The 24,839-nt window shown below is 43.0% G+C and overlaps 1 protein-coding gene across 2 annotated transcripts in view; it reads left to right on the top strand.

Annotated features, from left to right (window-relative positions):
* Nucleotides 1–655: 655 nt before the first annotated feature.
* CIT (citron rho-interacting serine/threonine kinase) overlaps nt 656–24,839 on the top strand; it is a 173,501-nt gene continuing 149,317 nt past the window's right edge. For both annotated transcript variants that reach the window (XM_059040791.2, XM_059040788.2), the window contains exons 1-4: nt 656–758; nt 6,061–6,202; nt 14,493–14,668; nt 19,824–19,925. In XM_059040791.2, the coding sequence (XP_058896774.1) occupies nt 663–758; nt 6,061–6,202; nt 14,493–14,668; nt 19,824–19,925 (516 nt within the window). In that variant the 5' untranslated portion in view covers nt 656–662. The remainder of the gene's footprint in view (nt 759–6,060; nt 6,203–14,492; nt 14,669–19,823; nt 19,926–24,839) is intronic.

Genomic DNA, 24,839 nt, shown 5'->3' with positions numbered 1-24,839 from the left:
CTCCACCCTGTTGCAGCTCCTCTGGTCTCCCAGCTATTTTTAGAGAAGCCGAGGTCCTGCCTCAGAACCTTAGCTCTGGCTGTGCCCTCTGCCCGGGATACTTTTCTTTCCCCAAATATCAGCAAGGCTTTCTGCTTAACGCCCTTCAGGTTTTGGTTCAAATGTCACCGTCTCAGCGACGTTACTCTGACACCACTGTTAATACACACACTGCCATGCCCCAATTCCCCCATCTTGCTCTTTTTCTTTTTTTTTCTCTTTTTGAACCCCATGGCGCTTGAAACCTTTCAATATACCTGTATTATGTAATTTGCTTATTTTCAGTGGTTTATTCAATAGCTGTTAGTATTTATGTGCCGGGCAATATGTTTCCCCACTATATGGAAATAAAAGTCCCTGCCCTGGTGGAGCTTACATTCTAAGGAGGGCAGATAAACAAACTTTTAACTAAGCGGGTATGTCAGATAAGTGTTACTCTTGTTACACTGAATAAAAATCTGATTTTTAATCTCCGTCACCAGACTGAGCTTCCCAAGACCCAGTGGTGGCTGATTTTCACCTCCCTTTCCTGATAGCCTGAGGGAGCTCGGGATCTCTCAAGTCCTTCCTGCTCAAATCTGCAGAACACATTTAACCTATCTCCCTTCATCACCAGTGGGGAGATGTTGAAGTTCAAGTATGGAGCACGGAATCTGCCGGACGCTGGTGCTGCTGAATCCATTGCCAGCCGGGCCTCCAGGTTGAATCTTTTCTTCCAGGTAACAGACTGGCTTGCCAACTTTGCTCATCTCTGTGTGTTTCCTTGGAACCTCTTTGTTACCTTTGCTTTTGTTACAGGACTGAGGCTAATCCAGGAGAAAATCCCTTTTGGTGTTTCATATGCACTGATAGTTTTGGAAAGGAGCCATTGTTCAGACAGGAGTGGGTAGCTGAATTTGCCCTGGAAGGAAGACCTTTTTTATGCCTTCACACACTTTACACTTCTGTGCTAAAGTTTGTCCTTTTATTAAAGAAAAGTAATTGAACAAAGACACTCTTCTGACCGAAATTTCTATACTTGTAATCCTATAGAAATATAGAAATCTTTTTCATTCAAGGGATGTTTATGGTTTAGAGTAAAAAAAAAATTTTTGGTAAATACCACACCTGTGAAACTCCCTTTCCTCTCAAGATACAGAACATTTCCATCACCCCAAAGGATTAAAACTTAATGTTGTCAGATTTTTTTTCCACGTAGATTTCTAATTCTTTTGTTTCTGATGTAGATGGAACACCGTTGAGGTAGAAATCCTTGTTTGACTTATGTATTCGTAAGTCAAAGGGACAATACAGATACTGGTGAAGATTTAGGTTTGAATCCTGGCCCTAGTACTTGTTAGCTGTGTTACCTTGGGCGAGTCAGTTGCCTTCTCTAAATCCATTTTCCATTCTTTATAATAGAGGTTATAACACCTAATTTACAGAGTTGTGAGGATTAAATGAGATAATCCATGTAAAGTACTTAGTTTCTTGCCCAGCTCTTGGTAAGCCCTTTATAAATGGTAACTATTATTAATAATTGTAGAAATAGTATTAGTGACAGTAATAATAAATTTTTTTTAGCAGTCTTTCCTGATCTTTTTCTTTCCAATTAATACATGCTCTCGTAGGCTTTTAAAAAATTATTTAATTTATTTAATTTTTGGCTGTGTTGGGTCTTCGTTGCTGCACGTGGGCTACTCTTCGTTGTGGTGTGCGGGCTTCTCCCTGCATTAGCTTCTCTTGTTGCGGAGCACGGGCTCTAGGCACGCAGGCTCAGTAGTTGTGGCACGTGGGCTCTAGAGCTCAAGCTCAGTAGTTGTGGTGCATGGGCTTAGTTGTTCCACAGCATATGGTATCTTCCTGGACCAGGGCTCGAATCCGTGTCCCCTGCATTGGCAGGTGGATTCTTAACCACTGTGCCACCAGGGAAGCCCAGTAATAATAAATTTATGTTCACATAGCAGTAGTTATATTTAAGAAGGCATTTTTGTATAATACCTGTATGATGATAAATAGCAATACTATTTAATAGTAATACTCTTAAATTTAGTAGTATTTAATAGTAATACTATTACATTTAAACCAACTATACTGGTTTAAATGTAATAGTATTTTACAGTGTTATATTAGTTTCAACACTAATACGATCTTGAGGACATTTTTCCTAAGATGCTGGTATTGGGGAATGTTCAAACAGATCAGAATGCGGACAGATTGAAAGTGTAGGTGGGACCATCCCCATCACCATTTAAGTCATGAGATATTTTTCACTAATGAATAGTCTGTTTTTAACCTCAGCTGACTGAGTGCTACCACTTTTTAGCCCCTTTATCGTTTTACTCCCAAACTTCCAACCTATGACAGAATTTATTAAGGGCTTATCATGTGCAGATGTGGAGGGAGACAAAGACTTGCCCAGAATCACACAGCTTGTAAATGGCAAAGCCACGCCCAGTTTTTGGTCTGTGGATATGTAACTGCTGGGCAATACCGCCAGAGTATGTCAGAGTTTATTAAGTGTGTCTTGTACTTAAATGTCATTATAACAGCAAGGATTTTGGATAAACCCCTAATTCATCTTTTTTTAAACTAATGAGTTCTACCCCGCCCCCAGGAAAGCTGTTATTTGCAAGTGTAGCATAACCCTAACATTTGCCTTAATATAAACAGGTAAGAAGGATACTGTTTTTCCCCCTTCCAGCTGAAACTGCATTCCTTCTTGGATGGGACTTGAACCCAGCCAAAACTCAGATTGGACTTGAACCCACGGTTCCTGACGTAGGAGGGGACTTGAACCCACTGTCTTTTAATTGAAACCACTCACCTGGTGTCAGGACTTACTGAAGCTCAGGTTCTCTTGTCTCAGCACAGAAAAGGCAAGAGTGAGTTTCTTAGCATAAGATGCTTGTGAGAGATACAAACAGCCAGCAAGGGAATGCAGCCCTGAGAACAGAGGGGCTACATTTTTATAGTCAAAGAAAAAGTGGGGAGGGGAGAAGACCACCTTTTTTCTCATTTTGGGCAGACAGCAAGGCTTACATCATTAGTTCCTCCTTTGACCCTATATGGTCTAACCGGGACTGTCATGGTACTATTTAAATCATGTATATTAGCAGGAGAGTGGTAACATATACTAAAATATGGTAATTCATCTCAGGTTTCAATATAATGTCCCCTTTCACCTAGTTTCTTTCTCCTTTCACCTATATTTCTGTCTTGGCTACATGCAGAAATGCTACTATTCAAGGACCATTAACTTCCTGACTTCATGTAAAAAGATTTAGACCCCATATCTGTTGTCTTGTGTTTTAGCTATCAGGACTTGTAGCTTTAGTGTGCTTGGTACTTGGATGCACCTGGTCTTCCTTCAAGGTAGTATAGATTGTTGCTAGGTTACTGGATTCTTTTCTTGAGTGGTCATTAGCTTATAACAGTCTCCCAGACTCCCTTAAAATTCCCTCTCTGTCCTTAATCCCCTAGTGGGATTTCTAAACTATTTAATTATCCTCCTCTATCCCTATCCCAGTGCCCTTTTAATGAGGTTTGGATAGAGAGTAGTGGTTTTGTTTTCTATTTAGGTAAGTACTTTAGACAGGGTCTCAGTTTCTACTTAACAGAACTTCCCCACTAGCTCTAAGTCAGTGGTTGGCAGACTTTTAGATTTTCGAGCCAACAAAATTTTACAAATTTGCTGGGCTGACCTAGGTTTGCCAACTTTCTATTTTGCCAAGTAAGGAATGTAAAAAACACACAGAAAAAAGAAAATCATATGATCGTCTGATCCTTTTATTTCATAAAGAAAGGACATTTTAAGAAATGCCATGAGAGAAAGGACATCGTTGCAGAATAAAGGACAGTTGTACAATATGAATACACGTAGCTTTATAAAAGAGTCATCATGCGGTGTTCATCTTTTCTCATTTCACGGCAAACTTGAAAACTTTGTTAAGACTCAGTACTGTATTGGGAACAGCTGCTTAAACTCATTAAGGAACAGAAGAAACAAAGAATCTTAGTTTCCCAGGTAGTGGCAGAACTCTAAAGTGACAGAAGGGTGGCCTTTTGTGACCCAGTGCTTTACAAACCTGGCTGAGGTCTGACTCTCTAGGGAGGACGTGTTACTAAAACATATTCTAAGCTACAAACTGGGAAATTCGAATTCAGTAGGTTGGGGTGGAACCTGAGAATCTGGGTTTTGTTTGTTTTTTAAGTGCTCCTATTCTCCAAGTGATTCAGATGTAGCCAGTCTGTTTCTGTTATCCAGTGCTGTGTAACAAACCACGCACAAAGTTTAAAACAGTGATTTATTTTGTCTTATGATTCTGTGGGTTGGCTGCATTCAACTAGGTGGTTCTTCTGCTGGGGTCACTCATGGGGCTCTATTGAGTTGGGAGCTTGGCTGGGACTGGAACATTTGGGTGCCAACTGCTGGCTGGGGAGCCTCAGGGTTCTACTGACCTCTCTTCTCCAAAGGTCTTTCATTATTCAGTCAGTCTAACCTGGGGCTTGTAATTTTTTTCTGTGGATAATAAGTATTTTAGATGTCATGGGCCTTACGGTCTCTGCTGCAACTAGTCAACTACTCTGTCATTGTAGCACAGAAGCAGCCATAGACGATGTGTAAGTTAATAGGTATGACTGTGTTCCAATAAAGCTTTATTTATAAAAACAGGCAGGGGCTTCCCTGTTGGTGCAGTGGTTGAGAGTCCGCCTGCCGATGCAGGGGACACGGGTTCGTGCCCCGGTCCGGGAAGATCCCACATGCCGCGGAGCAACTAAGCCCGTGAGCCATGGCCGCTGAGCCTGCGCTCCTCAACGGGAGAGGCCACAACAGTGAGAGGCCCACGTACCACAAAACAAACAAACAAACAAACAAAAAACAGGCAGTGGGCCAGATTTGGCTGACCCCTGGTCTAGCCCAAACTTTTTGACTTGGTGGATGGCTTCCCCAAGAAAGCAAAAGTAGAAGCTGCCAGACTTCTTAAGGGCTCCACCTTGAACTGACACACGATCCCTTATGTCACGTTCTGTTGGTTGACGTGAGTCACGGCGATGGCACAGATTCACGGGGAGAGGAAACAGATTCGGACTCTCGGTGGGTGCAGTGGCAAGTGCCTTCAGAGTTAGAGGAACTGTTGGTGGCCAGCTTTGCAGAGAGACCTGCACACGATCCACAGCTTGGCACATGGGATCCATTGCTCTAGACCAGGGGTGCAAACTCATGTCTTTGGGGGCCAGGCAGTGTAAAGGAGTCAAGTGAGCCAGATGGAGGAGCTGTGAGTCAGGTCTGCAGTGAAACGCAGACCACATCTGCTACCCAGAGGGGCAGTGCTCCTCAGCTGCAGCTCAGCATCCCCAGGCAGGAACGTGGGGCATTGTTGCCAGATCTGCCACGGTCTCACGAGAAGCCAGAAATCCTCCCCTCCCCCCCCTTTTTTTGGGTGTGAAATCTCCAGAGTTTTCAATATTGGCAGATAACTCAAATTATTTTAAATACCACAGGCCAAACAAAACATGTCTGTGGGCTAGATGCAGTTTGCCAGTTTGCAGCTGTTGCCTGAGATCGTGAATAAATGCAGCTTTAGTGCAGTCATTCCATTTACACGACCCTAGATTGTTCAAGTGAATTAAACTGAAGTTACGTCAGCAAACCTCTGGGAACACAGGGAGGAAGAGGCAATCACTGTGTCCTAGTGCAGAGACACGGCGATGTGACAGGACCGGCAGTGCTCGGAGTAAATGTCCCCACGAGCCTCAGACCATTCAGAAAGAAGGACCTTTTCTTATTCTTGGCATGCTGGTGAAGTTTTTCCTCCCGAGGTGCTGGAGGAAGAAGCCCACGGTGATGGAATGTACAGGTGATAACTTAATGACTGTCAATGGATGTTGCTTTAAAGAATGAGGCCACCGAATAACGTTGTTAGTGTGTGTCGTGAGCAGTTAGTTGAGTTGGTGGCTTGCAATTTACTCTGCGTGGATGTTATTGATCAAAGCTTTTCATTATTGACAGTGTCTCCATCTGCTGTTTGCTGTTTTTAGGGGAAACCACCCTTCATGACTCAACAGCAGATGTCTCCTCTTTCCCGAGAAGGGATATTAGATGCCCTCTTTGTTCTCTTTAAAGAATGCAGTCAGCCTGCTCTGATGAAGATTAAGCACGTGAGCAACTTTGTCCAGAAGTGTAAGTGTGGGGAACTTTTTCCTGAAAACTGTCCTGCTTAGAGAGAGCTAGAAGGATGCCAGAGGCGGGATGCGTTTGTGGTCGGTGGGAGTTGGTAGGAACTCTGCTTTAGACGGACTCACCTTTAAGGTCAGGTTCCACCTTCTGTCTCTGGGAGACCGGATAAGTCAGGCCTCTTGGTTGCAAGTGACAGAAACTCAACTCAAACTAGCTTAGGCCGAAAAGTGAATTAAAAATTTTTTTAAATTTTATTGAAGTATAGTTGATGTACAACATTGTGTTGATTTCTGCTGTACAGCAAAGTGATTCAGTTATATATATTGTTTTTCATTATGGTTTATCACCGAATACTGTATATAGTTCCCTGTGCTATGCAGTTGGAGTTTGTTGTTTATCCCCAAAAGTGAATTTTTTTTGGCTTAAGAAACTGATAGTCCAGGGATGGGTCAAATTTTAGGCATGGCTGGTTCCAAGGACTTAAATAACGTCCTCTGACTCCATCTTTACACTCACTCAATGCTGATTATTCATTAGGCATTGTAAGCACAGTGCTTAGCACCCACAGTATTTAATTTTAATAAATTGAATTTATTGTAATTAGTTTAACTTAATTTATTTTAAAATCATAAGAAAAATATGGGTATGCTAATAATGTATAATGACTGGATTATATTCATCTTTATACCAATGTGGTCATAAAAAATATATATATTTATATAAAATATATTTTTTTATGGAGCAAGGGACTGACGAAGGCAGAAGTGCGTAGGGACTGTGAAAGTCATGAATCGGCCCTGCCGCACCTTGTTGTTGTGTTTTATTTATTTATTTTAAAGTATTTATTTATTTATTTGGCTGCATTGGGTCTTAGTTGCGGCATGTGGGATATAGTTCCCTGACCAGGGATCGAACTCGGGCCCCCTACATTTGGGAGCGTGGAGTCTTAGCCACTGGACCACCAGGGAAGTCCACGAATGCGCCCTGTTCTCGACTCTCCTTGACTTCCACGTGGTGGGGAAGTTGAGTGCTGGTTCCCCAATTGCGTATTTTTTTACATGACCCCAGTGTTTTTCGACCAGCCGTGATTTTGCCTCCCGGGGACGTTTGGCAGTATCTGGAGAAAGTTTTGGTTGCCACAGCTGGCAGGGAGGGGGCTCCTGGAAGCTAATGAGTGGAGCCTGTAGATGCTGCTAAACATCCTACAATGCACGGGACAGCCCCTCACTACCCACAATTCTGGGACTAGCGGGCCTTTCTCTCTCATGGTGAAATCTCAGGGCCTCTTCCTCTCCATACGCCTCTTCTGTGTGGTCTCTCCATGAAGGGTTGGCCAAGTACAGCCTGGGACGCCTGCTTTGTAAACAAAGGTCTGCTGGAATACAGCCACACCTGTTCCCTAGGGCTGCTGTCACATCACAAGGCATTTGAGTAGGCGTGACCATATGGCCTACAAAGCCTGAAATATTTACTGTCTGGCCCTTTAAGTAAAAGCTGCTGACCCCTGGTCTACACTCTAGCAGAGATGTCTAGACCTCCTCCATGGCAACTCAGGGTTTCCAAAAGCACAAAAATGGAAGCTGCCAGACCTTTTTGGGGCTCAGGCCTGGAAGGGACGTGGAATCTCTTTGGCTGCATTCCACTCTTTGCAGTGAGGCACAGGGCCCCACAGATTCCATGTGCCGGGGAACTACGTGTATCTTCCACTGTCTATGTTCATGCAATCCCAGGGAAGATTCTCATTGGCTCTGCTTTGGGTCACTTGCCCACCTCTTGACCAGTCACTGGGCCAGGGTGTGAAGTACTGTGATTGGCCTCATCTAGGTGGCCAGGGGTCCAGGGCACTGTGATCACCAGGACAATACATTGCCCAAAGGCCCTGGAAGCTTTGAGTGGATTAAACCAATGTGCTACTAAGTGACTGTCGGTACCCTGTCTGTCCTCAGTGCCCTCCCTCATCTGCAAAACAGGGGAAAACGCATCGTCTCATCAGTAGGGACTGAGTGAGTTAGTGTGCAGTCCAGGCTTATTATGTTGCCTGGCACGTAGAAAGAATCAACAAATGTTACCCAGTAATGATAACCATAAACCTCAACGTTTAATATATCGTGTACCTTTAACTTGAAAATGTACTTGGCGTATTTGTTCATGATCCTGTGTTTGTTTGAATAAGCTCCCACCTTATTTTGTGGAATATTTAAATTCTCAAATAGGGAGTGGGAGGGGAAGGGGAATTATGTGACAGACTAATTTACTGAGCTATGAACATGCACCTTCTTTTTTTTTTTTTTTTTTTTTTTGCGGTACGCGGGCCTCTCACTGCTGTGGCCTCTCCCGTTGCGGAGCACAGGCTCCGGACGCGCAGGCCCAGCGGCCATGGCTCACGGGCCCAGCCGCTCCGCAGCATGTGGGATCCTCCCGGACCGGGGCACGAACCCATCTCCCCTGCATCAGCAGGCGGACTCTCAAGCACTGCGCCACCAGGGAAGCCCAACATGCACCTTCTTTAGTCTTGAGATTACCCTCCGGTTCCTTTAAAGCAGTGGATCTTCTAGACTCATGCAGTAATCAGGGGACTAGATTTAGTGAAACATAGATTTTTCTAATAGAATCCTCTTCCAGGGAGCTGTTTCATATTTTTAAAGAGGCTTCCTGGAGAGTATGGTTGAGAGACTATGACTGGAAAAGGGTGATTGCATTAGTATGCTTTCCCCCACCCCCCACTTTGATTTTCTGTTTTGGAATTTAAGCTTCATTTCTCCATGGGAAGAAGGGTCCAACAGCTCTTACTGCATACGTTTCTCGAGTCTTGCCATAGAGATGGAGATTTTCTTCAGGGACTGTTGGAGGAAGTGAGACAGAATAATACAGCCCTGAAGCAGTGCCCCTGGCTTGGGCCAAGAGAGGGCAGGGAGCTGGCATCTGGGAACCAGGGAAAAGCTTTTTGTTTCTTAATTGTTATTCTAGCCCCAGTGCCTAAAACAGTGTCTGGTTCACAGAAGGTTTTAATAAATATTGATTGACTGACTATTGCTGATGAACAGAACAAGTAGCAAAATCTTAAGTAGTATATCACATATTTTGTGTAAAAAATAAACAAGTGTGATATTAAAACATGCAAAGTGTTGATAATGGTTAAAGTTGGGCTGTTCTTGGTGATCTGACAGTAGCTGAAATTCTACCCTCTTTTAACTCAGTTCGCTGCAGGCAAGCGTATGTTCACAACCTTAGTACTTTGGGCAAAATGTAACTTTAAGAAGTTTTTTCCCCCTAATTGCAAACATGATACAAAGTAATTATTTGCAGCAATGTGGATGGACCTAGAGATTATCATACTAAGTGAAGTATGACAGAGAAAGACAAATATCATATAATACACGTATATGTGGAATCTAAAAAAAAAATGATACAAATGAACTTATTTACACAGCAGAAATAGACTTACAGACATAGAAAACAAATTTATGGTTACCGAAGGAGGGGGGAGGTTTGAGATTTAACACATACACACTGCTATATATAAAATAGGTAACTAACAAGGACCTACTGTATAGCACAGGGAACTATATTCAATATCTTGTAATAACGTATAGTGGAAAATAATCTAAAAAAGAATATATATGTATAGCTAGTCACTTTGCTGTACTCCTGAAACTAATACAACATTGTAAATTAACTATATTTTAATAAAAATATTTTAAAAATACAAAGTTAAATATAAAAGGTCAGAGTGGGAGAAAATCTCTCAAAATCTTTCCTAAGATAGCCACTGTTAACAATTTGGTGCGTAGTGCTGCAATTTTTCTTTTGTCCTTATAAAATATTTATTATGAAATGTTCAAACATACCTAAAGGTGAAGAGAGGAGTGTCATGAGCCCCTGCATACCAATCCAGTAGCTTGAGCAGTGAACCCTTTTCCATGCATGTTCTAACATTACTGTTTTTTCGTTTTATGTAAAATGGCTCATATGTTTACAATACTTTTGCCACTAGGTTTGCTCACCTAGCAAAATATTTACTCGACAGGAGCGCTGTTTTACTTATGGAGCACTCGCTATGTGTCAGTTTCTGTTTTGGGTACTGGGTTTACAGTAGTGATCAAAACACAAAAAACCAAGAAAAAATCCTTGTTCTTGAAGAACATAGACTCCAGTGGAGGTCGAGCTACTGAATTCTTTTAAATATGTGCCTAATATTCTTTTATGTGGGTGGACTCTTAGGCTGTTTCCCCTTTCCTACTAAAGGACCTCTAGGTTGTTTCTGATTTTTTTTCTGTAACAAACAGTGCCCATCATAAGTATCTTGATATGTATGTCTTTGGAGCATTTCTGTGAAGGATGAATTTCCTAGAGATTGAAGTGTCACAGTACCGAGTTTCAAAAAGGAAAGCAGTACACTCATCTGTGGTGGCTTTTGCCTCCTGGGTTCAAATATATATCTGACAAGGTCCTTCTTTGACTGCATTTTCATCCCATGCTTTGGGTCTTTACATCCCCTCCATGTTCAGCCTGCACTGGGCTCAGAGTGGGCAGGGATGAAGGGTCGCTGTGGTTTTGAAGTCACAGGAGTTGCTGGTAGGGAGAGAAGTTGCGAAGGGTTATTTTTTCACAGTCATAGACATGAGTTTAGCATCTCACCTGTTCACCTTAATAATCCAAAAGCCTGACCCTGTCAGACAGGGGAGGGAGTTGGCAGGACACAACAGGCCAGGAAGCCCCAGAGGAAGTTTGGGCAATGGCTCCTACCCTCGGCACCAAAACCAATGAGCCACTTGGTGTCTTTGATCAACTTACACATTTGGAGGGCGGACTACGATGAAATCTGTCATGTGCAAAATGAACCCCTCGACGGACACAGCTTCCTGTGGTTCCGAGGTTAAGAAGTGGTGGACCCAGCAGCTGACAGTGGAGAGTGACGAAAGCAGAGATGACCTTCTGGACGTTTAGATGGAAACCAATGCAGATGAAAGTCCACTGGTGAAAACTGACTTCTGATATGTTCTTTCATTGTCCAGTGAGCAATCCGTAACTGATACGTAATGTAAGTCCAACTTGTAACAAGATTTTTTAAATTGGAAAAAAAAAATCCAAAAGCCTTTGGATAACAACATTGCGATGTGGAATGGTTTCTCAGAATTCCGAGAGCATCGTGATGGTGTCGGCTGCAAGCAGTTTTGTCTCCCTGGGTGATTGAGATGCCTGGTGGTTGCCAATGACAGACCCAGAATTATTAAGTTGGACAATGCTGTAAGTAACATGGGGACCCAAGGCCTAACAGAATCAGGAGAGCCCGGCCTTGTGTGCGAGCAGTGATGAAATCAGGTTCAAGCCAGCATATTTGGGGAATTAATAATTCAAAACTCAAGTACTAGATCTGAAAGAAACTTGGAAGAGGGCAGGGCAGAAAGGCTGGGCTTGGCACAGTGATGTCAGGGCAAAAGGAGAATATCGTGCAGCTTTCAATTTTGCTTCTGCATGGAATTGTCCCTGAAAGCGCTCTTTCTTTATTTTTTTGTTTTCCAACGGTCACGGTGAAATCATGCGGATCTACCCTCCCATCTTGCCTGATTACTCAAGGGGCCAAAAGGAGGTGATTTTAGGATGACTGTTGAAGTAAGAGATGTGGCTAGTGCGGTGTGTTCATGGTATGAGCCTTTGAGCCAAGTGGATTCAACTCCACCCACGCGACAAAGAAAGGGAGTGGGTAACAACAATTACAATTACATCGGCTAATTCATTGATATGTTGACAAGTGACTGTGGTTATGAAGTGGCTTTTCCCTGTGTTGGATTCTGTCCCTTTCTCTGTGTGAACAACTCTCTGAGTGATTGTAACTCCAGAGTGTGGCTCCCAGCTTTATCTGGTGCCCACCCACAGAAATGAGGATCACTCCAGGGTACCCGTGGGATTTCAAGAGTCCTTTGGTCTTCACCATGGCACCTTTCTGAGGGATTCTCCAGGACAATTTTGATTACATGTTTCTCTTGTCTTGCTTAGGAGTGTAACCCTCTATAGGATGCAGTTTCCCTATATCAGGCAGGATTGAAGGATTTGGTCAGTCATAACTGTTCCGCTCTATTCTTTTTTAAAAAATATTTTATTGAAGTGTAGTTGATTTACAATGTTGTTAATTTCTGCTGTACAGCAAGCTGATTCAGTTATACATATATATGTTTTTTCATATTCTTTTCTATTATGATTTGTCACAGGATATTGAATATAGTTCCCTGGGGTATACAGTAGGACCTCGTTGTTTATCCATCCTGTATATGCTAGTTTGCATCCCAAACTCCCAATCCTTCCCTCTCCCACTCCTCCTCCCCCTTGGCTACCACAGGTCTGTTCTCTATGTCTTTAGTCTGTTTCTGTTTCATAGATATGTTCATTTGTATCGTATTTTAGATTCCACATATAAGTGATATCATATGGTATCTGCCTTTCTCTTTCTGACTTAACTTCACTTAGTATGATAATCTCTAGGTCCATCCATGTTGCTGCAAATGGTATTATTTCATTCTCCTTTTAAAAAAATTTTTTTATTGGAGTATAGTTGATTTACAATGTTGTTAGTTTCAGGTATACAGCACAGTGGATCAGTTATACATACATATATACTATTTTTTTTTTAGATTCTTTTCCCATATAGGCCATCACAGAGTATTGAGTAGAGTTCCCTGTGCTATACAGCAGGTTCTTATTAGTTCATTCTTCCTTATGGCTGAGTAGTATTCCATTGTATATATATAAACCACATCTTCTTTATCCATTCATCTGTTGATGGACATTTAGGTTGTTTCCGTGTCTCGGCTATTGTAAATAGTGCTGCTATGAACATAGGGGTGCATGTATCCTTTCGAATTATTTTGTCTGGGTATATGCCCAGGAGTGGGATTGCTGGATCATATGGTAGCTCTGTTTTTAGTTTTTCTGAGGAACCTCCATAGTGGCTGCACCAATTTACATTCCCACCAACAGTGCAAGAGGTTTCCCTTTTGTCCACACCCTTTCCAGCAGTTATTATTTGTAGACATTTTAATGATGGCAGTTCTGACTGGTGTGAGGTGATACCTCATTGTAGTTTTGACTTGCATTTCTCTAACAATTACGTTCCACTCTATTCTTTAGACCGTTAGAGTTGTTGCAAATCCAGTGATGCCCCAACTTAGTGCTGTGAATAAATATATGTTAGATTCCAAATCTGCCACCCGTTTAGTCCATACTTTAAACACTGAGAATCTCACTGTTCTGCCCCCTCCTCCAATTCCCCAAATTCATATGTTAAGGCTCCATCCCCCAACATGTGGAGGCTTTGGGAGATAATTACGTTTAGATGAATTCATAAAGGTGGTCCCCCATGATGGAATTAGTGTCCCTGGAAGAAGAGGGACGAGGGCTCCCTTTCTTTCTGCCGCATGAGGACACAGGGAGAAGGTGGCTGTCCATCAGTCAGGAAGCGGGTTCTCTCCAGGATCTCAGTCTGCTGGGCTTCCCAGCCACCAGAACTTTGAGAAATACATGCCTGTCGTTTAAGCCGCTTTGCCCATGGGTCTGTGGTGTTTTGTTAAAGCAGTCAGGGCAGATGAAGACACCAACTGAGAGATTGCACTCGGAGAAGGAATAGACTATATGCTAAGAAAAAAGATAGTTGCAAACCCATCCAGGTGTGTGATATGTCAGCTCTGCAGGACCAAGGTCAGGGCTCTATTTGGTTCCTTGGGCTCAGGCTTTTTTTTTTTTTTTTTTTTTTTTTTCCCCCTTTGGTAACACTGCTGCATATTAAGGGCAGGAAGGTATTTACTGACACGATCCAAGGGAAATAAGACTTGGGCTAGTGGGATAAAACTACACGTGTAGTCAGAATGGAATGATCTGGAAGTCAACTCCAAAGTCGACTGACATGGGGATCACATTGCTTACATTCCATTATAAACTGATCTAAATGCTGATAAGCACTTTTGACCACACACTGCCCTGCAGCCTCCAGAGAGGAGGAAGAAAAGCGTGATTTCCATTCTCCTTCCCCTATTTTCTACGTCTACAGGATTCAAATCATAGCTGCCATGGAAACTGTGCTTTGGAATTTCTGGAGCCCTTAATTTTAACTTAGCATAGGAAAACACTTTTATGCTGATTTTATAATTATTCACGACGACGGGAAAGTGACTAAGTGTCTTCTGACAGCTAGGGAAGACATAGCAACTCTTTCTTCTTTCCTCCTTTCTTTTCCCTTTCATAAAGATGCATGTATTTGAAGCATGTTATGGATCAGGAGTCACTCTTCCATCTTTTGCAGATTCTGACATCATAGCTGAGTTGCAGGAGCTCCAGCCTTCAGCAAAGGACTTTGAAGTGAGAAGTGTCGTAGGTTGCGGTAACTTTGCCGAAGTGCAGGTGGTCAGAGAAAAAGCGACCGGGGACGTCTATGCCGTGAAAGTCATGAAGAAGAAGGCTTTGTTGGCCCAGGAGCAGGTAGGAGCGTTTAACATCACAGCATTTCCCCCCTTTCTGTACCAGCGTGTTCATTGCAGAGATGAGAATCTGCTGAACTGGCATCTGGGATGGAGCCAGTTTTCCTCTGCGTCTCTAGTTAATTATGGTGGCACAGCCAGGAAGGTCTGAACACTCTCGAACTGACATTGACTAATTTTGAAGACTGACAAGCTCCCCTGAGTTGCTTGATCATGTTTTTATAGTTGCATATTATTCAGAACCAACTTGGCCTTTTCACTAATGAATTGGAGATGATCTTTCATGACCATCCCTTGGGGATTCAGAGATGTGCATGTCATGGGGTGAGTCAGATAGCCTTTGCATTCATACGCATCTTATATATTTGTGTTGTGGGCATGTGTATTTGATTTTAAAACGGGCCTCTGAAGAAATTAATTTGTTCTATGGCTAGGGAGTTGCTGGTTGGAGAGCAGGTGAGAAGTTATCCCTCTTGTTGTGTTTTTCTCTCTTTTCAACAAGGCTACTGCTTCCAGACAGTATTGATTCATTTGCCTTGTTTCTAGACAGGAGGTCATCAGCCTTGGTGTTCAGAGAGCAATTTATTAGTTACCCATGTTCAAGTGCCCATCATGTGTCTGATAATGGACCCAGCTCCGTGGGAAGCCTGCAAAAGGAATCGAAGCTCCATGGCTGTTAATTTCAGGGTTTTAGAACAAACCTTGGAAAGTGGAGGTAAAACGCAGATCCTTAAAGCAGGCACTTAGGAGCTAAAGCATCACAGAAGAGGGAGCAGTTAGCAAATTCATGAACGAGAGAATGAAGAGAGGTGTGGGTGAGCCAGAGACAGTTAGGGAGGGTTCGCGGTGCTGGGAGGCAGCATGGCTCCGGGCAGAGAGAAGCGACGAGGACACACCAGGTACAAGTGTGGCACGTGCGCCGTTCTGGAGGTGTGAGTATTAGAATGCTACACAGATGTGTGTGTTTGTTTTTGTCAAGTGGTTTAGAACGAATAGACTGGGAAGTGGGGAGAAATGAGGATATTGGGGTTGGGAGGGGCTCATTGGTGGGAAACCTCAAGAACCCTTTTCTGGTTACTGTGATAAAATACATGCGACATAAAATTGACCATTTTAGCCATTTTTCAGTGCACAGTTCAGTGGCATTAAGTGTACATTCACAGTGAGCCACCATCACCGCTGTCTTTCTGCAGAACTTTTTCATCATCCCAGATAGAAACTCTACCCGTTAAATCGTAACTCTCCCTCCCCAAGAACTGCTTTTCGGAGTCGCAGTGTAACTTGTGAGACGTTTGGGGATCACGTAGGTTTGTGGAAGGAGGAGGCTGGGATCTGGGTCTGAGTACTTGAGTGATTTTGTGTGGTCTCCAGTTAGAGGCTCAGCGGAGGGCGGGAAGCTGCTTGTCAGCGTCCAGGAAAGCTGTGGTGTGCGTTCAGGAATGAAATGTGGGCAACTTCACAGAAAGGACAAATGACGGGACGTGGCAGATCATTGGGAAGAGAGGCGTGGAAGATGCTCACTGAGCCACCCAGCACCTAACAAACCACCTGTCATCAGGCCACACCTGCTGAGCACCTGTCGTGTCTGGTGTGTTCCTAGGTCCTTGGAAGAGGAGTTAGATGTAGCCTTGTGCTGCTTATATTTCAGGTGGGAAATGGTGCATATCAAAGGAAGCAAATTCAGCGTCTACCACACTGCAGGCAAGTGATAGAGACACTCACGTAGGTGTGCGTTCCTCCAAGTGAATGACTTGAGATGACCCCTTGCGAGCTGTGGGCTGGGGGATTTAAAAATCGCACACACCCAGAAGCTAATTAAACCCACCCACCCATTCCTTACCTGAGCCACGGTGAGGCTTTGGAATTGAAGGGTGTGAGAAGAGAAGTCAGCACAGGGAGTTGGGGGAAGGAAGTGCCAGAGAGGAGGTGAGAAGAAGTAGCATCCTGTGAACAAGACCTGTCACCTAGGGGAAGCCAGCAGCCCCGCCCAGAGCTCCAGGAAAGCTGGAAGAGGTCCTCAGAGACCGTTCGTTTTAATAGAAGCTTCAGGGGTCAGACGAGGTGTCGGTGATAAGCAAGTGAAGGTGTAGACCCTTCCGTTCAGCCAGCCTTCACTGAACACTTTTTATGTGCCAGGAAAAGAGAAGGATCAGCAAATCCCACACAGTAGATTTCGGGGGTTGGGTTGGTGTTTCCCAGATGTGTTAGAGGTTAAACTGGTGGTGTGCATGATGATTTGGGGCAGTACACGGACAGAACTATTTTAAAACATTTAATAGTTTAATATTAACTGGCATATCAAAACCTGGCACCTTCACAGATGTTACTGTTAGAACAAAATGGAAGAAGGTGTATTTAAAATTCAATTACTTGGAAACAGTCACAAATTTACAGAAAAGCAAGTATAGTGTATCAGTCAAGGTTCTATAGTATATATATGATACATGCTATCTATACACGGACTAGACATACATGTACACATTGAATATACATATATACACATGTGTATGACTTACCTGACTGTGGGCATTAGGAAGGCTGAAATCTGTAGGGCAGGTCAATAGGCTGGAAACTCTCGGGCAGAAGCTGGTGATGCAGTCTTGAGGCAGAATTTCTTCTTTCTCAGGGAAGCCTCAGTTTTGTTCTTAAGACCTTTCAACTGATTGGATGAGACACACCCAAATTATCAAGGATAACCTCCTTTACTGAGTTAACCACTGCCTACACAACAGCCTCACGGCAACACCTAGGTTAGCGTTGGCTTGAATGACTGGGTGCTAGAGCCTAGCCAAGTTGACACACAAAACTATCACATATAGTATCAACAACTTCCTTTTCCTGAACCATTTGAAAATCACTCGCCAACCCGATGCCCCATTATCTCCAGGTACTTCAGAATACGTTTCCTATAATAAGGACATTTTCCCATGAATGACAACACAACCATCAAAATCAGGAAATCAACCATGATAAAATTACCACCATCTTAATCCTCCGGCCCCCCTCAGGGTTCACCAGTTTGTTCCATGGTTGTTTAGAACAAAAGGATTCGCTTCAGGATCACACATGGCATTTAGTTGTCCTGTCCCTCTAGTCTTTTCAGTCTGGAACAGTCCCTTGATTTCTCCCGGACGCTCATGACCTTGGCAACTCTGAAGACTATAGGCCAGTTATTTTGTAAAAGTTAGATTTGTCTGACGTTGCTCTTGCTGAGATTCCGGTTCGGGCAGGATTATCACAGACAGGATGCTCTGTTCCTCCCATTGCATCCCAACAGGTGAGTCTCAATTTCAGTTTGTCACTTTCCTGAGGATGTCACTTTGGTATCTGCCACACTTCTCCACTGTGGAGTTACTCCTTTCCCCTTTGTAATTACATGCGTATATTTTGGAAGGAGATACTTTCAAACTATGGAAATACCTATTTCTCATAAAACTTTCAATCCATTAATTTATTTATATCTGTATGGACTTGCATTTTCCTGTCAGTGAGTTACAGTCCATTCCTGTCATAATATATTTTTATACTCAAAGTGTCCCCAAGTTGGCCAGTGAGAGAAAAGGGAACCCTCTTGCACTGTTGGTGGGAAAGTAAATGGATACAGCCACTATGGAGAACAGTATGGAAGTTCCTTAAAAAACTAAAAATAGAGTTACCATATGACCCAGCAATCCCACTACTAGGCATATACCCAGAGAAAACCGTAATTCAAAAAGACACATGCACCCCAATGTTCACTGCAGCACTATTTACAATAGCCAGGACATGGAAGCAACCTAAATGCCCATCGACAGACGAATGAATGGATAAAGAAGATGTGGTACATATATACAATGGAGCATTATTCAGCCATAAAAAGGAACAAAATTGGGTCATTTGTAGAGACTTGGATGGAGACTGTCATACAGAGTGAAGTAAGTCAGAAAGAGAAAGTCAAATATCGTATATTAGCGCATATATGTGGAATCTAGAAAAATGGTACAGATGAACCGGTTTGCGAGGCAGAAATAGAGACACAGATGTAGAGAACAAATGTATGGACACCACAGGGGGAAAGTGGGGGTGGGGTGGGATGAATTGGGAGATTGAGATTGACATGTATACACGAATATGTATAAAATAGATAACTAATAAGAACCTGCTGTATAAAAAATAAATTAAATTAAATTTTAAAAAAAATCTCTTCAAGTTGGCTGTTGTGTCCCTTTGACGTATTCCCCATCTTTGAGTTCTGTGTTGCTTTCTGATACAGCAAGATTTTCAGGCTCTTACACTTTTACTTTACCTGCCCCAGACCTGCAATCAGTCATTTCTCCAAGGACCTCGTTTTGTTTTGTTTTTAAGTGAAAAATGGTATTTAGAGGCCACGGTCTGGGCATTAGGTGTTCTGATTGCTATTGGGATGTCATTGCTCCCAGACGCCTTTCAGTGGACAAAGCCAGGGAATACATGTACATGTATGCAGTATACCTACCTTCACACATACAGACACATACATTTGCATCTCTGTTTATTTCTGTATCTATCTCTATATGTTGAAAACCACGTGTTCACATCAACACTTCCAAGTCCAATCCAGCTTCACAAGGTTCATTGTAATTTTCATACTTTACATGTTTGTAACTCTCTCCTCTGGTATCACCCTTAATATTTTTTACTTATTTTATGCGCCTGTGTCCATCCAATCTACTGTGTTTGCTGCTGCCCCCCCGCCCTTGGTAGGTTCAGATGCCCTGCTCTAGGCCATCCCTACACGTGATGACCTTCCTCACCCTGCTTGGACCAGTCACCCTGTTCTGGGCCACCATGGCTCTCCTCGCCACCTGTCATGGATGCTTACCTGGTGGTTCTTCTCCATCTGATGGCTTTAGGACTGACTTGCTCAGGAAGGGAAGGTAAAGAGAAAGAGATTTAGATTTAAAAGTAGTGAGTTGACTTTAAAGAAAGACATTAAGTAAATAATTGGACACGTATTTTATGGATCTGGCAAAAATGGTGAGCAAAGTAGGCAGAAGAATGAGATTTGTGGAATGTTGGGCTAAGTGATGGCTTTTTAAAAAAAAAACAAAACTAGAATTATCAGTTTAAGCAAAGGGCATTTTCCCCATCACGCTTAGTTGTTTATAATTGTCTTAAACAGTTTCTTTTCCCCCTAGGTTTCATATTTTGAGGAAGAACAGAACGTATTATCTCAGAGCACAAGCCCTTGGATCCCCCAGTTACAGTATGCCTTTCAGGACAAAAATAATCTTTATCTGGTGAGTCTGTCCATCTCTCTAGAATTAGTCTGGTGTTGCGATAATCTGAGAGTACCGCTGTGGAATTCAATGTGATTCTTGCCCATATGGCCCACAACACCTCTCATTCTTTCTCATGCTTTCCTGACTTTCAGGTGTCTTCCTGTTCTTCTTGTCTTAAAGATGAAGAACTAACCCATTTAGAAGGAGCCTCATTTATTGCTGGAGATTGTAGCTGTGGCTCAAAGAGCAATAAGGAGAAGTCATTTATTTGGGAAGAGTCTGCTGTTTCCTTTAACAGAATCTTGCTTTAAATTTTAAAAATTGAGATAATGCATAGTTATTATAAGAAAATACAAATGCTGCAGAAATGTATGAAATAGAAGGGAACATGCTCTACCTTTCTTTCTAATCCCTTTCCCCAAGGAAACAAATGTTGATGGTTATGTATGTTCTTTCTGGCCCGTAACCACGCCTTGTGGAAAAAAATATTTCTATGTCTGTGTGTGTAACACATGTATATACTTTGTTTTACAAAAATGGTATATTACTGTCTACTTTGCTCTTCAGCTTGCTTTTTGTGTTGAACAATTTGTCCCTGACATCCTTCCATGTCACTACATGCAGATCTGCCTCATTCTTTCGAGCAACGCCATGGTTTTTCCTGATGTGCATGCAGCATAACTTACAGAATGCTAAAATTCATTTTGGGGCCTTGTTTAGGTTCTTGGGGGTTTAGTTTCCTAAAATTGAAAAGGTATCCTAAAAACAATTTTTGTTCTTGATTCTGCCCTTAAAACAAGACTATCCTATTACATTGAACAGAGATAAACTTTTGTAAAGAAGCTCACGTCAAAGAAAAGGGTAAGAGAGAGACGGATTCCTATTTGTCTTGAACCTCCACTGGGCATTTTGGGGGGACTTTACCACCTTTATTTCTGACCTGGAATAAACAGTTCATTTGCCTTGGTCCCTGGCCTTACCCAGCCTTCTGAGCAAGGACGTTCTCACACAGATGCACTGGGAGACCGGCCTTGCGCTGACCAAGTGCTCCTTCAGAATCAACAACACACCTGTGGTCTCTATGTCCGGAAACTTCCTTTCCTTGAATATTGTCTTGGAAGCTTTCCTTCCTTGACACCTGGGGCTTGGAACCCTGACCTTTGCTAATGACCTTGGTGTGTTTCTAGGCTCACTGGTGTTCTAGGATATTTGTGGCGTACATAATATTTGTCTTGTGCTCTCTGTGTCTTGCGGAGTGCCTTGTATTTGAGTGTATGAACAGATTTATCCGTTAGCCTTCAGAAAAGTAGTTCCCTTGACACAGCAGGCTCTTTGTTTGTTTGTTGTTTTGGACATTTTAAGTAGAGCCCTGCAAATGATATAGAACACCAGGGTGTGAGTATTATGTTAGTGTTTGAGGCCACACAGCACACAGGCCATCCTGGAGCTAGGAAGGGCTCTGATCTTTGGCAGAAGTTGAGACGCCACAGTTTTCTGGTCTGCCTTTTGCTCTGCTCTGAAATCTTATCGTTCTCTTCCTCTGAGTCGAAGAGCTCAAGAATTTTTTTTTTTTTTTTTCTGCGGTACGCGGGCCTCTCACTGTTGTGGCCTCTCCTGTTGCGGAGCACAGGCTCCGGACGCGCAGGCTTGGCGGCCATGGCTCACTGGGCCCAGCCGCTCCGTGGCACATGGGATCTTCCAGGACTGGGGCACGAACCCGTGTCCCCTGCATCGGCAGGCGGGCTCTCAACCACTGCGCCACCAGGGAAGCCCAGAGCTCAACCTTTTTGATGTCCAGTCTCATGCAGCTTCTTCTTCATAAAAGTAGCACTGTTGAGATGCTTTGGGACTTTCACACCATTATGGTCAGTTTTGGTAGAGGTGATGGTAGATTCTGAGTGTCCTGCGTAAAGGAACTCAGATGAGTGAGGGCTAGTGGTCCAGTCCCAAGTGGCAAGCTCCTGCTCAGTTACTGCAGGGAAACCACCCCCTTGTCTCTGGGGTGGCCAGTGAGGATGATCAACGGGTCCCTAGGAGCAACACTCGTAGTTTTTTTCATGTTGATTATAGTTGGTTCTTTTCCCCCCACTGCTCAACAGTTTTCAAAGCATATCTCTAGGAGGGTGATATTTGGGCATTTTGAGAATTTTAAACTCTTCAGTGTCACCCTTCTTATCCATGCCAATTGGCCTTGTCACAGTGGTAAGAACCATCTCTTTCTTTTTCTTAATTGTGGATTTGACTGCTGTGGATTTCTGCTTGGATATAACTTTTCTGGAATACCTTGTAGATTGGGAATATCTGCCACTCCTCTGCTGGGACAGGCTTCCATCTGCAGGGGGCTTCCCGTTTTGGGTCTTTGGGCTGTGGGGCTTCCCTCTGGATCTTGATACTGGCATTGGCATCCTTAGCTTAGGATGGTCTTCTCAGTTTTTCCACCCAGCATCTTGGGAAATGGGACTGTTCTCAAAACGAGTGTTTTCTTGCATTCTGGTTGCCTCAGCACCTTGATACCTGGCTGCAAAGAGGTTTTTATACCCTTCTTAAGTAGCTCAGTTGGGTATTACCAATGGGGTCTTGTAATTATTTCCTTGCTTGCATTCTCTTTTCCAGTACTTTGGTACTTTGGAATAAAATGCTTGCTAAGGGTACCGTTTTCATATGAAAAATCCAAACTTAGCATAGGAATTAAGGTATGGCGATAGATCCACCATCTCGTCTGCAATTCTGAAATACCCAGTACTGTGGAAAACCTCAAGTTATTTTATTTCTTATTTGGCAGCAAGACCTGACTTGAGCTCTGTAGCAAAACCTGACCCGAACTCTTATTCATTCCCTTTAGAGTGACTGTTCATCCATTTTGCTGCAAGTTATGAATATGTTTGATTACAGGGTGATATCCCAGGCCCTACGTGAGGGTGTTGCATAATACAAAGCATATGCAACATTGTGCCCTCCTAAAATCGGAACATTTCTGAATCTGGCGACACATTCTGCCTGTGGCAAGATAAGGGCACTGTACGTCTGTATTTGTGTTGTAAAGTACTGAAATTCCACTGTGCCTCTAGATCGTTAAACCTTTGAGGCTTGGGGAAACATACAAATCATAGTAAACTCCCCTGGCAGTTAAACATTAATTTGTAATGCAATTGTTGTTTAATTGAAGATACATTCTTTCTTTATTTATTTTTAATATGATTGATTTTATTTTTATTTTTGGCTGCGTTGGGTCTTTGTTGCTGCGTGTGGGCTTTCTCTAGTTGCGGTGAGCGGGGGCTGCTCTTCGTTGTGGTGTGTGGGCTTCTCATTGCGGTGGCTTGCGGAGCACGGGCTCTAGGCACGCGGGCTTCAGTAGTTGCAGCACGTGGGCTCAGCAGTTGTGGTGCACAGGCTTAGTGGTTGTGACTTGTGGGCTCTAGGGTGTAGGCTCAGTAGTTGTGGCATATGGGCTTAGTTACTCCGCGGTATGTGGGATCTTCCTGGACTAGGGATAGAACCCATGTCCCCTGCATTGGCAGGCGTAGTCTTAACCACTGCACCACCAGAGAAGTCCCCAAAGATACATTTAAAATCAATGACATAGCAGCACTATTTACAATAACCAGGACATGGAAGCAACCTAAATGTCCACTGACAGACGTATGGATAAAGAAGATGCAGTACATATGTACAATGGAATATTACTCAGCCATAAAAAAGAATGAAATAATTTCACTTGCAGCAACATGGATGGACCTAGAGATTATCACACTAAGTGCAGTAAGTCAGACAGAGAAAGAAAAACACCATATGATATTGCTTATATGTGGAATATAAAAAAATGGTACAAAGGAGCTTATTTACAAAACAGAAATAGACTCACAAACTTAGAAAACAAAGTTATGGTTATCAAAGGGGAAAGGGGAGGAGGGATAAATTGGGAATATAGGATTAACAGATACACAGTACTATGTATAAAATAGATAAACAACGAGGACCTATTGTATAGCACAGGGAACTATATTCAATATCTTTTAATAACCTATAATGGAAAAGAATTTGAAAAATAACATATATATATATATATATATATATATATATATGAACGGAATCACCCCGTTGTACACCTGAATCACTGTACATCAACTATACTTCAATTAAAAATAAGTAAAATTTAAAAAAAATCAGTGATAAAAATAGGATTCCATTTCCCGTGTATTTCTCGATGCAGTCTCTTCTCTCCAGTGCTGTTCTTACTGTGGGAGTCCAGGCCGCCGCCTTCCTCTGCCCGCATTCCTGCAACAACCTCCTAAGTGTTCTCCCTGCCGTCTGTCTTGCTCTTCCCCCAGGTCTTCTCCACACTGCAGCCAAGCCATCGTGGTGTTAAAACCCTTAAAGACTCCCTGCTGCCCCCTGGATGAAGTCCAGACTCTTCCGTGTGGTTTACAAGGCCTTTTCCTCAGGTGCCTCCAGCCTCAATGCTCACATCTCTCTCCTTTCACTTTACATTCACCCTGAGCTTCCTTTGGTTCTTTGAACTTGCCTCTGACCTTTCTCCGCACTCTCCCCTCTTTCCACGTTTACCTGGCTAACTCTCATCTCTCCTTCTGGGCTTGGGACAGATGTGACTTCTCCAGAAACCCTTGCTGGATATTCTACCGTGGGAGCGGCTCCCTTCTGCTGTGCGCTGAGAGCAGCCTGTACTTCCTCTTTGTGAGTGGGGGACGGTTGCCTCCACCAGGCTACTCCCTCCACCAGGAGAGCGATGATGTCCCCCTTGGTTCCAGTAGAGCTTCCGCAGGTTATTGCTTGAGACATATTTATTGGATGAATGCATGATTAATTTCATAGAAATTTGATTTACATTCACATGTACTCAAGGTATTATGGAAATTGTATTACGTTAATAGTGTGAGTTTTGCTCTCCAAGTATGTAATTGAAGGCAGACCCAG

Source organism: Kogia breviceps, chromosome 15 (genome assembly GCF_026419965.1).
Source record: "Kogia breviceps isolate mKogBre1 chromosome 15, mKogBre1 haplotype 1, whole genome shotgun sequence".
In the NCBI taxonomy this organism is placed as follows: domain Eukaryota; kingdom Metazoa; phylum Chordata; class Mammalia; order Artiodactyla; family Physeteridae; genus Kogia; species Kogia breviceps.
This window is presented reverse-complemented; position numbering and strand designations above follow the sequence as displayed.